At 34.1% G+C, this 15602-nt stretch overlaps 1 protein-coding gene across 7 annotated transcripts in view; it reads right to left on the bottom strand.

Moving 5' to 3' along the window:
• Positions 1 to 15602, bottom strand: part of TRPM6 (transient receptor potential cation channel subfamily M member 6) — a 225809-nt gene that overhangs the window by 89639 nt on the left and 120568 nt on the right. For all 7 annotated transcript variants that reach the window (XR_012472393.1, XM_074206652.1, XM_074206650.1 and 4 more), the window contains 5 exons: positions 13846 to 13986; positions 10897 to 11031; positions 7498 to 7778; positions 5921 to 6149; positions 1949 to 2101 (listed from right to left, as the gene is read on the bottom strand). Coding sequence is in view for 6 of the 7 variants with exons in the window: in XM_074206652.1 (XP_074062753.1) it covers positions 1949 to 2101; positions 5921 to 6149; positions 7498 to 7778; positions 10897 to 11031; positions 13846 to 13986 (939 nt within the window). In the remaining variant the exon portion in view is untranslated. The remainder of the gene's footprint in view (positions 1 to 1948; positions 2102 to 5920; positions 6150 to 7497; positions 7779 to 10896; positions 11032 to 13845; positions 13987 to 15602) is intronic.

The following is a 15602-nucleotide window of genomic DNA, read 5'->3' as shown; positions in this document are numbered from 1 at the left end:
TCCTCTTGAAAGGAGAAAATACAGCATAATTCATATTTTCTTTTTGGTTATGACAATTTTCTTTCACTTTTAAGAGACATTAGGATAATGTAGTTTTTAAAAATTCAGTATTGAAGCTCCTTAGCCCATTTTTTTCTTTTATCATATATCAACATAAGCAAAAAAAAAAAATCCAATTACAATGGTGCTTCCAAGAAGACAAAAAAGGATGAGTGCCTGAACTATTTACTTACTATTTGTTTGTTTATGTGTTTTGGAGCACCCCTATTGAGCCAAGTCCAAACCTTAACCAGAAAAGCCAAGTCTTGAGAATAGTTGTATTGCAACTAAATTGTTTATCTTTTATCTATGCAAGCAAGTTTAATTGTCATTCAAGAAGGAAGTCATATCTGAGCATCTCTTCCCCTCAGTCTTGAGAGACTGACCACTTGGTGGTAGAATTGGCTTCCAGGAATTCTCAAGCTTAGCAAAAGTTTTTTCTTCTTAGGCAAGAAATGACTTTTGAGAGGCTGCCTTGTAGTTTCCCATACACACCCTCAGAAAGTGTTATTTGCTTAACACTTGTAAGAAAATGCAAATATATATTTTTTTACCATTATAAACCTTTAAATAGTTTTCTTAGTTGTTTATTTCAATAAATCCCTTTATTGTGTGAAGTTCAGGAGATATTAAGTACAATAAATCTAAGTAGAATATTTCAGAAACAAAGAGTGACTCCTATATTTGAAGGACTTATTTACAGTAAATTTTAAAATACCGCATTATCCTGATCTCTTTAAAGTGAAAGAAAATTGTCATAACCAAAAAGAAAATATGAATTATGCTGTAAGTTCTCCTTTCAAGAGGAAGAGAAAGGGAGAGTCTTTAAAAAGAGAGGGAAAGATTGCAAGCCAAAGGAAAAGGAGATAGCAAAGGATGAGATAGATTGACAGTGTCATGGAAGCAATAAGCATGACCTTGGAAAGACTTCAGGAGATAGTGGAGAATAGAAGGTTCTGCAGTGCTATGGTACTTGGGGTCACAAAGAGATGGACATGACAGTCAGACCGAATAACAAAAAACCCAAGCATTTCAATAAAAAGAATATTAATAAAGCAAGACAGTGAATTCCCCTATGAAGATGTTCTAAAATGAGCTATGTGGCAATGTAAAGAAAATGAGGTTGTCTGGGATACAAAGTAAAGGCAAGGCAAGTCACAAAGCATTTATTAAGCATCTACTATATGGGGATACAAAGAAAGAAAATAAAAAAACAGACCCTGATCCCAAGAAGCTCACAGTCCAATGAGGAGAGAGTATACAAACTATTACATACAAAGAAAATATAAACAAAATTTTATTGAAGATAATCTCAGGAAAGGACTGATATGAATAAGGATATGGGAAAGTCCAACAGTATTTCTAGACTAAAATAAATGCAGATATCGGTAATAGCAGAATGGAGGAGAAAAACAACAACAAAATGTATGAATCTACAATTCTGTAATCAAGTAGTGTTAGAAATATGGGGATTCCCCACTAATAGTTACTCAGAAGTATTAAAGCAATCCCTTCTAGAAGTCACCCGGCAAAAGTAAAGTCAAGTTTAACTGCTTAGATATGAAAAACATTCAGCTCTTTATCATAACTAGAACATAAAACATTCTGAATAATAAAATATTTGTATTGACAATTATGATGCATATAATAAACAGACTACTACAAATTTTCAACTAGACTCCTGGCTGAAATCGAATGGGAGACAAAATGTTCTTATTTTCTGTTTAGATTAAGATTTAGAAGGCATTATTATGAATATAAATAATCCCTCAGCCAAAACTAAAAGGTTTTGGTAAATAGAGTCCTGATGGTCATTAACTCATAAAATAGAGTTTGCTGGGGGTTGGGAGAGGGGGGAGAAAAAACAAGAATCTCATGAGAATTGAATTCCCTTTCAACCGGTACTTACCACTGAGACATTTTCTTTGGTACTGTTGGAATTCTCTTCACCATTATGCCAGGTAAACTGAGAGTCTTGTGACTGGGGAATATGTGACATTTCTGCCTTGCTTTTGAATTCTAACGTCAATATGGTGGGGGGTAAAAGAATACTTATGATGATCTTTAAAAGAAAACAAAGCAGAAAATTTTATTAAACACCAAAAGCATATTATATGACATAGCTGGGTGGCATAGTAGGTAGAGCAATGGAATTTGATTCAGGCAGATCTGAGTTCAAGTTATGTTAGTTGTGTGACCTTAGACAAGTCACAATCATTTTGGACCTCATCTATTAAATGGGGATACATATAAGGATCAAAAGAAGGTTATATGTAAGGTGTTTTTCCAAACCATAAATCACTATGTAAATGCTAGCTATCATTAACTCACATTTCTACAGCACTTTCCATTTCACAAACATACAATAGTCATTGCTAGCTAAGGTAGGGCAAGCCTTATTCCTGATTTATAGGTGGGTTAACTGAGGCTCATCATTTACATGAGGTGGCTAGGTGGTACAGTGGGTAGAGCACTGGCCCTAGAGTCAGGAGTACCTGAGTTCAAATCCAGTTTCAGACACTTAATAGTTACCTAGCTGTGTGGCCTTGGGCAAGCCACTTAACCTCATTGCCTTACAAAAACTAAAAAAAAAAAAAAAAAAAAAAAAAAAAAAAAAAAAAAAAAAAAAAGATTATATATTACATGTCTAAGATTGTTACTAATGGACATTTTAAAATTTATTTATTTTGAATGTTACAATCTCGCTTCCCTCCCTCCACCTCCCACAGAAGGCAGTCCATTAGTCTTCACATTGTTTCCATGGTATACACTGATCTGAGTTGAATGTGATGAGAGAGAAATCAAATCCTTAAGGGGAAAAAAACAAAATATAAAACACTTTACATAATATATAATAAGATAATGGGGTTTTTCATTTTTAAATTTTTTTTTAATTTTAAATTTTTAAATAGTCTTTGGTCTTTGTTCAAACTCCACAGCTCTTTCTTTGGATACAGATGGTATTCTCCATTTCAGATATCCCAAAATTGTCCCTGATTGTTGCACTGATGGAGTGAGCAAGTCCATTAAGGTTGATGATCACCCCATGTTCTGTTAGGGTGTATAATGTATAATAATTCTTCTGGCTCTGCTCATCTCGCTCAGCATCAATTCATGCAAATCCTTCCAACCTTCCCTGAATTCCCATCCCTCTGGGTTTCTAATAGAACAATAGTGTTCCATCACATACATACAACTAATGGACTTTTAAAAGGACTTATTTTCTTATGAGATATTTTATTTCATTTATGACTTTTACAGTGTTTAGAAAATCCCCCAAATCAATATTCTTTCCATCATCCTAAATAAAATCAAATTACTTCTGAAAACTGCTGCCCAATTGATGAGTCTCTTTCTTTGTCTTGTATATTGTTGGTCTATGACCTTCAGGTCAAAGTGCTTACAATGCCTGAGAGACAAAATCAAAGAAAGAAAGATACCCTGAAGAAGACCTAGAACCTAAGTCTTGAAACTTCAAATACCTTACTCTTTCTAAAGTAATACATTTCTTCCAGTAAAATCTCAAATAGCATTATGAACTTATAAACGATGCAAAATGACATCCAGTTCACTATTTTTTTTCTGATAGCACCATGGGATATGTTCAATTAATCAATCAATCAACATTTATTAAGTGTCCTACTGTGTGCCTGGCACTGGGGATACAAAAAGAGGCAAAAGACAGTCCCTGCCCTCAAAGAGCCAAAAACCCTGAGGATCTTCCCCTTCCAAGTTGATTTTTTTTTCTTTTTCAACTAAGCAAAAAGCGGCCATTTTTAATTTCTTTCTTACTGGTGACCTTAACAAAGGGCATTAACTCAGATAAACAGAGACCTGATAAAGACCTCAGCTTAAAAAGGCCACAGTCTCCCACAGTACCCAGGGCCATCTCCAGACATCCTGATCTATTGATCCCAGATTTGATTTCTCTTCCAATTGTTTTATCTTTAGGTCAGAAACTTTGAAATTCCTCCCCTCTGACTGGTATGTTTGGGATGATAAAGTGGACCTTCTCTGGTCTCCGTTCTTATCTAGTCCCTATTCATTGAACGTACTTCACTTCAGACAAACTGAGACCCAAGGAAGTTCTTAATTTAGAAAGGGCAAAATAATCTACTACATTCTAGGTCATCCACAGTCATCTTGACTTTTGTCTTGCTATTGGACTCTGATGATATGGATCATTTTTCACCTAAATGTCTTTATTTTTTTATAATTAAGTTCATTTTTGAGATCTTTCTGCAGTTTGTCCTCAATAGTTAATAATTTTCTACCCAAGACAACTTAATGCTCCTTCCAAGTCCAAGAACTTAATGCTCTTTTTAAACTCAGACTCAAAACTCAGAATCTAACCATTAATGAATTAGAAAGCAATTTATTTATTTGACAAGCTGAAATATTGGTTAGTAAAGAGTATGGTTCAGTTCATTTCAGCTGCCTTGACTGATATAGCTAGATGATCCAGTAAAATCAGGAAGACCTAAGTACAAAAACAATCTCTGACTCTTCATGGCTGTGTGACCTTGGTCAGACCTTTTTCTATTTATCTTCATTTTCTTACCCATAATATTAGAATAATACTAGACCTGTCTCCCAGGAATGTTTTGAGAATCAAATGAGATAATATTTATAAAGTGATTTGAAATCTTAAAGCATTATATAAATTATAGCTATTATTTCTGATATCATGACAGACTAATATCGCTGGCTCACTGTGTGATACTGAGCAAGAGATTTGTTATCAACTTCTAACAACAAAAAGAGACAAGAAGGCAGACCTGAACTAAGGCAGCTGGTGGCACAGAGGACAGAGGTACACTTGATTAGAGAAACACAGGTATTAATCCTGTCTCAGACACTTACATAGCTATGCATTCAGGATGAGTTACTTATCTTAACCTCAGTTACCTTATCTATAAAATGGGAATAATAGCATGGGGACTATTGTTAGGTTAAAATGAGATGATATTTAAAGTATTTTGTAAACCTAAATGATTATAAAAATGATAGCTATTTGGTGATGATGATGATGATGAAATTAGAAAAATGGAAAGGGTAGAAAAAAGAAAGGAAGAGGGAAAAGAATATTGCATTGATTATAAAGGTTATTTTTTGTCTTTTTCACTGAATTTAATAACATGTTTAATTTCAACCATGCAATAAAGCTCAAGGCCAGGATATAAAGTTAAAGATCAATTGCAATTAATTTAAATTACCTTTAAACATTCCAGACTGTAATTGTCTTGAATTATAGTGGTCTGGATATTGGAAATGCTCAGTTGGGTGGAAAGTTGAGGTTTTGAACAATATAATATATTAATACAGGGTAAAATACAGTATAATCAGTGAATAGGAAATATTGCAAACTTCATTTTGTTTTTTGTTGTTTACCTCCTCGGGAAACTTAGTAAATTGGTAAACCAAACAAACTAAAAAAAAAGTGAGATATCAAGATTGAGGGTAGCTTCTGAGGAAAAAAAAAAACCCCTGTCATTCAAACTTCATTTATACAAATTAATTGTACATTTTTATGGTGATTTTACATCTAACTTTTGATCTTCAACCATCTCTCTGAGGAATATGACAGGCATTTAACAGATGAATAAACCAAGAAACAAATTGAATAATGTAGAAAAAGAGGAAGAGAAGTTTTTAAAGTACTGAAATCAGGTCCTAAAATATTACTTATACAACTACTTATCAGCTAAGAACTTATTCAAGGCATTTAGCTTTATGAGTCTTAGTAAAATGGAGATAATATCTGGAAAACCTGTATCTGTAGGTTGATTGTAATAAAGATCAAATGAGAACATAATCATGAAAATACTTTGTGAAACATAAATAATATACAAAATTAAGGCAGTATGGAATACAAAATTACCTTTAATGATGAGTTTTTCGTCATTTTTAGACGTCCCATCCACATATCAGTCAGTAACTTCTGAGTGCAAGTGTGAGAAACAAAAGATCGGAGCCCCACAGACACAGCCATTTTCAAGCAGGTGAAGTTACTCCAGTTCTTCAGTTCATAGGTCAGCAACTTCATGGCCATTCTCTCATTTTGTTTAAAGGCCTTTTCCAATATATCCAGGGCAAGTTGACCAAACTCTCTATTACACAATAACAGCATAGAACAACATGAATCAAAGTTTAATGAGTTAAATATTTAGAAAGACTTAGAGGTCAATTTTAAATTAAAGAGTTCACAGAAGATTTACATGTCTTAGATATGTGAGAGATTATGCCTAACTGTTCTCCAAATCTATATTGGACAAAATGAAAAAATTTAAGTTATATGTTAAGAAATGTAGTTTTGACTGAGGTTACCCAACCTTTTCAAGGGAATGATTTTTTTAAATTCTCTGAAAACTGAGACTGATGATCAAGCTCATGAGCAAAAAAAAAAAAAGAAGAAAAAGAAAAAGATGGAGAAATGATTATGGTCCTATTCCCTTCCACAATAGGAAATGTTCATCTATCCATAAAGATGGGAACTGGTAGCAGCTCCTTCTCCTTAAACAACCAATCCAGTAAGGATCCATGAGAAATCATTTGGGTGAGCTATTAAAAAAAAAAGAATGCTGGGGTGGCTAGGTGGCAGTGGATAGAGCACCAGCCCTGGAGTCAGGAGTACCTGAGTTCAAATCCAACCTCATATACTTAATAATTACCTAGCTGTGTGGCCTTGGGCAAGCCACTTAACCCCATTTGCCTTGCAAAAACCTTAAAAAAAAAAGAATGCTAAACACTAGAAACAAATGACAAAGGAAGGTTGTAGAATCAATTTCCTTTAATTCATGTCAAAATATGATACTCTTCCTCAGCCTTAGGATTTTGTGTTTTTTTATCTGTAAATGCCATTGTTCTTAGTACATAGATACTCTTCCATCTCAGAAATTCTTAGCATATACTGAGAAAAACTATAAATATTTTTCCATTAAGGATAGTTTCTTTTTTATTCATCAGAGTAACCTATAGATATGAAGACAAGGATCATATACTCACACATCATACCTCTGCCATGATGTAATATATTTCTTTTTCTCACAGTTATCATTAGCCCAGATTAGGAATGGTTGCCTCCAATTTGGAATGATAATGTTGCTTTGAATTAAAGAGAATTGGAGAGGTCATCTAGTATAGAAACCTAATTTTGGATAAGAAAATAAGGGTCCACAGAGCTTCAATGACTAGGCTACTTAGCTAGTCAGGGATAAAGTCTAGATTCTGACTCCAAATCCTGTACTCTTTCCACAAAACCATATTATCTCTTCATTGAGAAGCAAGAAGCAAAACATACTGCCTTAGGCTATTTGAACACCCAAATAATAAAGAAAAGTTTAAAAAAATACATAACAGTATGAATGCTATTTTGGAGTCCAAAGTTGAAAGACAGAAAAATGTCTAATCCTTCTAAATTCTGTCAAGCTTTACTATAAGGTGAAGAGAGCCTCTTACTTTGAATAATTGTTTAACTCTTCTGAGGTGCCATCCAGTATGTTGCTTGCCTCAGCTTCCTGTGCCATTGCCCGATACAATTTACAGGCAACCACTGCCTTTACCATGGCTTCCTCTCCATGCTGCCAGAAGAACATGGCCATCTTCTGTCTTTTCATCAACACTGCCCAAACCAGCAAGTCATTATAAGGGTAAATAAAGCCAGTAGAGTCTGGGTCTTCTGGTAAATTTTCCTCTTCCTTTGACTTCTTTCTTGATTTATGCAGGCCTACTGACTTGTCCTGTTGGTAGGCAAACTATGAATGAGTTCCTGTCTATTTAGATTCACATAATGTCTTTCATATAGAACTCTGAACTAATGATATTCATTTTGTTTATAGAGAAAAACTAAAAAAGCAGAGCATTACATGAGTAGTGCCTCAGGAAAATAAAGACCACCATTTAAATCTGGTAAATCAGTCAGTTCCATTTTCAATGAAATGTATATAAACTGGGATGTGAAATAAATCCATTACCCACCCATGCTATTTTCAAGTATTCATGATAGCAAGTCAAAATGATATTATATTAAAGAAGTAAAAATCATAGGCTCCAAAGACCATCTTAGTCAACAATTTAGGTAAAAATTCCATTCACAAATACCATTTTAATCAAGAGTTCCAGGGTTTTCCCCCCATAAAAACTTTGCTAAAGTTTCTAATAAATATACAATTCAACAACTGGATTTTCTTAGCTATTCTTTTACTCTTCTTACATTCTAAACAATCTAAATATAGTTTCTTTAAGTGGTTTGAAGTTGAAAAAAAACAAAAGGCCAAAGTGCTAGATAGGCCATCAATAAGAATAATAAATTCTCCAACAATAAAGTTAGGAGTGTTACTGAAACTTTTTTTTCTTTCAGCCACCTAATAACAGCCTGACAATTTTTCTCATGTATTTTATAAGGCAGGAGTATAGGGGGAGATGCTATGTATGAGGGAGGATGGAATGGATAATATACAAACTAGAATCTTATCAACCACTGAATCACTATGATCTGATTATTCAATATCCAAAATACCAAGGAAAACTGGGAAAATACATTATTCTCTGAAATTTTATTAGAAAACAGAAAAATGTCTTTGTCCTGCTTCCTAAGAAGGAAAACTTTATGATATTAAAGATCAACAACACCATCACTTGATTTCCTAGTACTGAAATTATGGCACTTGCTTTTTTTTCCCTCTAGAGGTAACTTGATTTTAAAAAAATTATTTTTAACCACAGAAATATAAAAGGTTCTTTCAGCTCAAGGTTAAGAGCCAAAATAGATACATGGGAGGCAGTTAGGTGGCACAATGAATAGAACACTGGTCCTGGGGTCAGGAGGACCTGAGTTCAAATTCAGCTTCAGACACTTGAAACTTACTAGCTATTTGACCTTAGGCAAGACAATTAACCCCATTCCTCAAAAAAACAAAAAAAAAATAGATGGATAGATACATGAATGAATAGATAGATGATAGATAGATAGATAGATAGATAGATAGATAGATAGATAGATAGATATAGATAGAGGATAGATAAGATAGACAGAAGACAGATCGACAGATGGCTAGATAGATAGATAGATAGCTGAATGGATGGATGATGAATGACATTTCAGAACTGAGATGACACCTAGTAAAGGTAATACAGGGACAGTGTTAGTCCAAAACAAATCATCTTTTATGTGTTTCTTATCCATAGCACTTTTTTATGAGGGGGAATCATCCTAAAAATTAATATCCAGGGGCCTCCTTTCTCAACTGCCTTTGGAGAGGAAGTTATCCTAGGCTGACTATGAATAAAATCCTAAGGGGAATGTTGTTTTTGGTTTCTGTTTTGTTGTTTTATTTTGGTTTGGTTTTTAGGATTAGTTGAAGGTCTTCTTCCAGAATCACTCTCCAACTATAAGAGAGGTGGGAGGGGTAAGAGAGGATAAGGGAAAAGTAACCATAGTATAGGTTAAGACAATGATAAGTAAGATTATATTTCTATGAGCACCAACAAGACTTTTTTTACTGTTAAAATAAGGGGGAAAAACTGCAATATAGATTCTGAATTGTGTGTCAGTTAGCCAATTAATCTATAAACATTTATTAATGTGTCAAGTGCCTGCTATATTCTGGAGAAACAAATTCAAAAATGAAGAATTCCTTGTGACTTGGCTGATACCTTCCATCAGGAAGACTATGTAGAAAAAATATCAGGAAAGCAAAATGTAGACAAATAAATACAGTGTAATTGGGGTATATGAGGAGACCCTGATTGCTGGGAGGGGTTGTCATCATTAAGATGACTATTGAACTAAACTTTAAAGGAAGCTGGAATCTCTAAAAAGAGATAGGAAAGAGAACTTCCCAATCCAAAGACATCAAGATAAGAAATGAAATGTCACACATGAGAGAGATCAAAAAATGCATTTGGTTGCACCATCATAGACCATTTGAAGCCAGAAAGGAAGAGATCTGCAATGCCTTAGGGAAAGGTAGGATGGAGCCCATTGTTTTAAATGCCAAAGAAAGGAGTCTACTTGTGAGGCAAGAGGGAATGACTGGAATTTAGTGAGGAGGGAGAATCACTTGCACTTCAGGGACATCACATTTGAAAAACTTGTAAACATAGCTAATTTCCTTCAACTCTGAATCTGAAATTGAATCATTTGGCAAAGAGATTTTGTTTTTCAATTTAGAATTTCCTCAATGCCAAAATCTAAGTGCCAGTAGTTCATCCTCCACCATTAGATTTTAAGTTCTGTGAGGGCAGGGACTATCTGGTACCTCTTGTATCCTTGGTAAAGTGCCTGGTAACATTATGTTTAATGGCTTATGGAAGCCAATAAATTTCAATGGCTCCCTGTTACCTTTGAAGTCAAATTGAGGTTGAGCACTAAAGACTTCAAAATCTCAACTCTTCCTATTTTTTTCAGTCTTCTTATATCTCACTCCACTCTACAACTTCACAATCCAGCAATCCCTCTTTCTTGTTATTCCTGGCACAACATTTTTTCATTGACTGTACTCCTTGTCTGGAATACCCTATGCCATACTAGATTCCCTGGTTTCCTTCAAGAATCACTTCAAATTCTACCACCTGCAGAAGATCCTTCCCTCTCTCTCCTCCATCCCTCTTCTACAAATCCCTTCCTTCCATCTATTACAGATATATAGATATGAATAAAGATATTGAGAAATATGTTGATAGTTATTTCCATAGTCATCCTCATTACAATGTGAGCTCCCTGAGGGAAGGGGCAGTGTTTTTGCTTTTCTTAATTACAAAAGGTGACACTTTGGGAGAAGTTGAGGCAGGAATGCAGTAGGAAATATGTGAAATAAAAACAAAATGTATAAATATGTATATTTTAAAAGATTTTACCTTGAATTTATAAGGTTGAGCTGTTCTAATGAACTGGGAATGCAAAGTATTTTCAGCAGATTCACTCAGGTTTCCTTTATGATTGATCCGGTTTAGGGAATGACGAGAAAAGTTCTGAGCAAAGCCAGTTGTTCTCTGCTTATAGAGTTTAGGTTATTGTTGTTTGAAAAGACAAAACAAGAAAGGGGTGGAGATGAAACTGTTGATAATAAGTATTTAATTTCTGGATTACTCTAGAAATTGAACACCACTTAGATGAAGTTCTATCATACAAACAGTGACTGACTCACTTTCTCAGCCATGATTAATATTGAATTTCCCCAGAGTTGAATTACCAACAGGACAAAACATTATACACTTCTTTAAAAAGCACAATGTTCTTTCTTAAAAATCTCAGCAAACAATTCCACTCCTATACCCTCTTACATATTCTATGCCTAATCTCTATGTGGAAATTCACATTAACACCAATGGAAGTTCCATAGCTGGAACAATTTCAGAAAATGTAATCAAGATTCAGAGTTCTGATAAGAGAAAAATCCTGTACACAAGCAGTTCCAAGGTTAAGCTAGAATGTTACTGGTATTACTCCTGGCATTACACAGCATCACCACTGAAATTCAGGTGCACAGATCCTATGGTAACATCATTCAGTTTCCATAAGCAAGAATTTGGGGTTTCTTGTTTTGTTTTCTTTTTTATTAAAAAGAAAAACAAAAATAAAATTGTGTAAAAGTATATATAATTTTTTAAATTATTATAAACTAGCTTATTTTATTTTCATGAAGGTTTATGCTTTGTATTTTTTTAATTAGACACAAGAGTATTATGGATCAAGGAAGAAAAGGATAAGAATGTAGTTGGCACAATTCAGTGACCACATGCTTTTATTATTCATTGAAATCCATGTTCTTTGACTGCATGATAAATTTCACTCAAGCAACTTCATTGACCTATCACATAGTGTACCAGAAAGAATACTAGGTTAAAAAGGCTTAAGATCACAGATCTAAAACTAAAATTTAGTCCAATTCTCTCACTTTAAAAATTAGAAAACTGAGGCCCAGTAAGGTTAAATGACTCAAGTTTGATCCTTTCAGTTATGCCTGCTAGTGTGGGACATTGGGCAATAGTTTCTCATCTTTTAAATGAAATGATTAGACTCATTGATTTCTAAAGTGCTTCCCGACCCAAATCCATGAAGGTCTCTTCTCACTGGATTTTTTACCAATTAGTGTCCCAAATATAATCCATTAAGAATTATTACAAAATTAAAGAAAAAAGATTCAAGATCTGTTAAGAAAAATCTGGGATCTAGTCCTAACTTTCTCATGTGACCTTGAGTAAGTCTCTTTTCCTTTCTTGGTCTTAGGTTTTCAGTGTATAAAATGAAGAATTTTAATTAGATGATCTCTAGGGTTTTTTCCAACCTTATTATTCCACGATGCTTAAGTTTTGTTGTTCGTTTAGTGATGGCAGTAAGTACAACCATGTCTCAGTTCCAGTTCTGACCAGATCCTCAATTTTTAGAGCAGAGACATAGGTGAACTTGCCCTGGAAGGCATAGGCATGAATAGGAATCTATATCAACCATCATTTTCCTCTGCCAATCTCTATCCCTTAATGAGCTGGAAAGATCCTACAAGGTTAATTCCCCTAAAGCTCATAACATGACCAAGGTTATCTTCATTCTAGACTATTGCTTCTAGCAAACTCAAGTTTTTGTTTTATTTTCTTTTAATGACCACAGGGTTGTGAAAGTGTGAGTCAATTGTCAGTAACCATAATATATATTACTTCTACTGGAAATCTAATAGTGAAGGGGAGGAGAGAAACAGAATGACACTTTGGGAGAAATCAAGGGAAGCATGTTTTTAGTAGAGAGAGATTTATATGTGTTAATAAACATGGGGAAGGTGCCAGATGAGAGAACAAGAGACAGAAATAGACAGAAACAGAAAAGGAGGCAGAGAAGCAAAGAGAGAAACAGAGTGAGGGAAATGGTTAATGGCAGTTTTAACAGGAGATGAGAAAAGATGAGCTTAAGAAGATGATAAAAGATGAGCTTAATGAAATGAGGGAGGGGATTAATCTTGGCACAGTGGAAAGTCAGCTGATCTTTTTTGAGATCAAATGAATGGAGACTAAGAAGAGGATAGATGAAGACATAGAGGTGTAAGACAGAAGGGAAATGAGGAGGGAGATCTTATAAAAGAGAGTTTCAATTTTCTTATTAAAGCAAGACATAAAAGTATCTGTGGACAAAGCAAGGAGAAACTAGGACCTCAAGGAATGAGGAATAGGTTTGGAACAATTGCTATGAGTGATATAAAAGGGAATCAGAGGTAAATTTTTAAAATTTCATTCAGTAGTGTTGAATCCAGTAAGGAAATATAATATATTTAGCAAAATTTTGCTATAGGGGAAAGTGTGAGGAGGGAAGTGATGTCAGAAGCACACTGATCAACTAAGACAATAATGATTAATGGGAATAAAAGTCAAATGAAGATGAAGTTTGGTCTCTGGATTAGTAAGGTAATCAGCTAGGGATAGACTGTGATAAGAGAGCATTTCTGAGTTGACAATATCAGAGATGAAAAGAGGTTTGGATCCCTATATATGATGAAATAAAGTGGGAACAGAAGTCACAGGAGTCAAGAAGATAGAAGAATTTAAAGGTCAGTAAGAAGAATTTGCAACATGAAATAGAGTTATGGTATAAAGAAGAATGAACTGATCCTGAAGTCCAAACAATTCAGTTTATAATCCACTTCCACGGCAATTTTTGCAACCCTGATAAAATCATTTAACTTCCTTAGCCAGACCTCAATGTCTTCATCTATAAAATGAACAGGTTGGACTCAGTGGCCTCCAAGGCCACTTATTTATGGGTATTGTCACAAAAGGCAATAATAGAGACACTACTCAAATTCATTTCATTGACATTACCTTATGTTTTCTATTGTGGTTATTGTATAGGGCTCTGAAGGTCTTCCTTGTGTAGCTGCTCCTATATGCTCCACCAATTAATAACTCTATCACTAATCCAATTTCAATCAATGAGATTCTGTAGTCTGAAGGAATATTGCTCTATAATGCAAAAATGAAAACACATCAATATTTGTTCTCCCTCTCTTCACTCTTAATATTCCCTCTGTTTTACTATTTTATTATACCCAAATGAACTACAGCAGTCAATCCATTACATTCAATCACCTTTAGGATCAATTATGCATCAATCAAGTAACAAGAATATGTACTGACTTACATGTTTGCTTGCTTGCTAAGATAAGCAAGGACATATTGACATATATGTATGTAGCTATGTATGTATATATATATATATATATATATATATATATATATATATATATATATATATATATATAGGTTTAAGTGCACTCCTTGTGAAGTTCCTTTTAAATGATTAAATTGTGAATTTCACTCCACATCAGTATACAAGATCTCCTAGATTTCTCTAAATTTCTCCCCTTTGCTGTTTCTCACAGCACAATAATATTTCATTATTTTCATATACCATAATTTGTTTAGTCATTTCCCAACTGTTGAGAACCCCACTAGTTGCCATTACAAAAAGAACTGCTACTACAAATATTTTTGTACATAAAAGCCTAGGGGGGGTAGCTAGGTGGCACAGTGGATAGAGCACCGGCCCTGGAGTCAGGAGTTACCTGAGTTCAAATCTGGCCTCAGACATTTAATAATTGCCTAGCTGTGTAGCCTAGGGCAAGCCACTTAACCCTATTTACCTTGCAAAAACCTAAAAATAAAACAAAACATAAAAGCCTAGGAAATCATTTTTAAGGCTACTATAGAATGCTATGCTTTTCTTGGTTAGAATAAAAAATCAGTTAGAATAACAAATCTGATAACTTTTATTGGTTTCTGGCTTCAATGAATAGTCAACAAATGATCCAGAATAATCTATAAGGTTCAAATCCGCTATTCTCTGGTATAACAAATCTTTTCTTTTTTTTTATCCAGTGGGTGTTTGGTTCACCACTAGAGTTAGATTTCCAACACTCATGAAGTTGGGGGTTATCTACTATCATATAGAAGTAGGCAAAACATAATAGGAAGTAAGTGGCAAAAATTCATGAATATAATCAGTGAGATTTGCATTCTTGATTTGGCTCTATTTGGGGGCCCTTTGATTCTACCATCAACAGTATTCTTGTATTCCAATATAGAAAATCTGTACTCTTTGGAGTACAGAACAACTGAAAGTTACAATTGTGCAATAGTATTTGACTCTTTTGAATGAGATGCCAAAAGATTTTAGTGCATAATAAAAAAAAATGAAAAATAAATACATATTCTGAAATCTTTGAAATAAAGTAATGAGAGGAAAATAAAAAAAGAAAGTCAATGCACATTGGGGTTTGAGACTTCCCTGTTGTGCCATAGGAGCACAAAGTAGGAATACATAGAAGAATATTGAAGTCTTAAATTTCTCTCTCTCTCTCTCTCTATATATATATATATATATATATACATATACTACAGTTAAAATATATGTGTAGATAGATAGATAGATAGATACCTAAACTATAGCTGAAATAGCTGGACCATTAGCAACTAATCACAAAATTACTGGCTCAGGCTCACACAAACTGATAGGTATCAGATGACACCAATAGATGGCCAGATAAAATGCCTTTTTTTTTTAAAGTGCAATAGTTTGT

Source organism: Macrotis lagotis, chromosome X (assembly GCF_037893015.1).
Source record: "Macrotis lagotis isolate mMagLag1 chromosome X, bilby.v1.9.chrom.fasta, whole genome shotgun sequence".
Lineage (NCBI taxonomy): Eukaryota > Metazoa > Chordata > Mammalia > Peramelemorphia > Peramelidae > Macrotis > Macrotis lagotis.
Note: the sequence above shows the minus strand (reverse complement) of the source record. Positions and strands in the feature narration are given on the sequence as shown.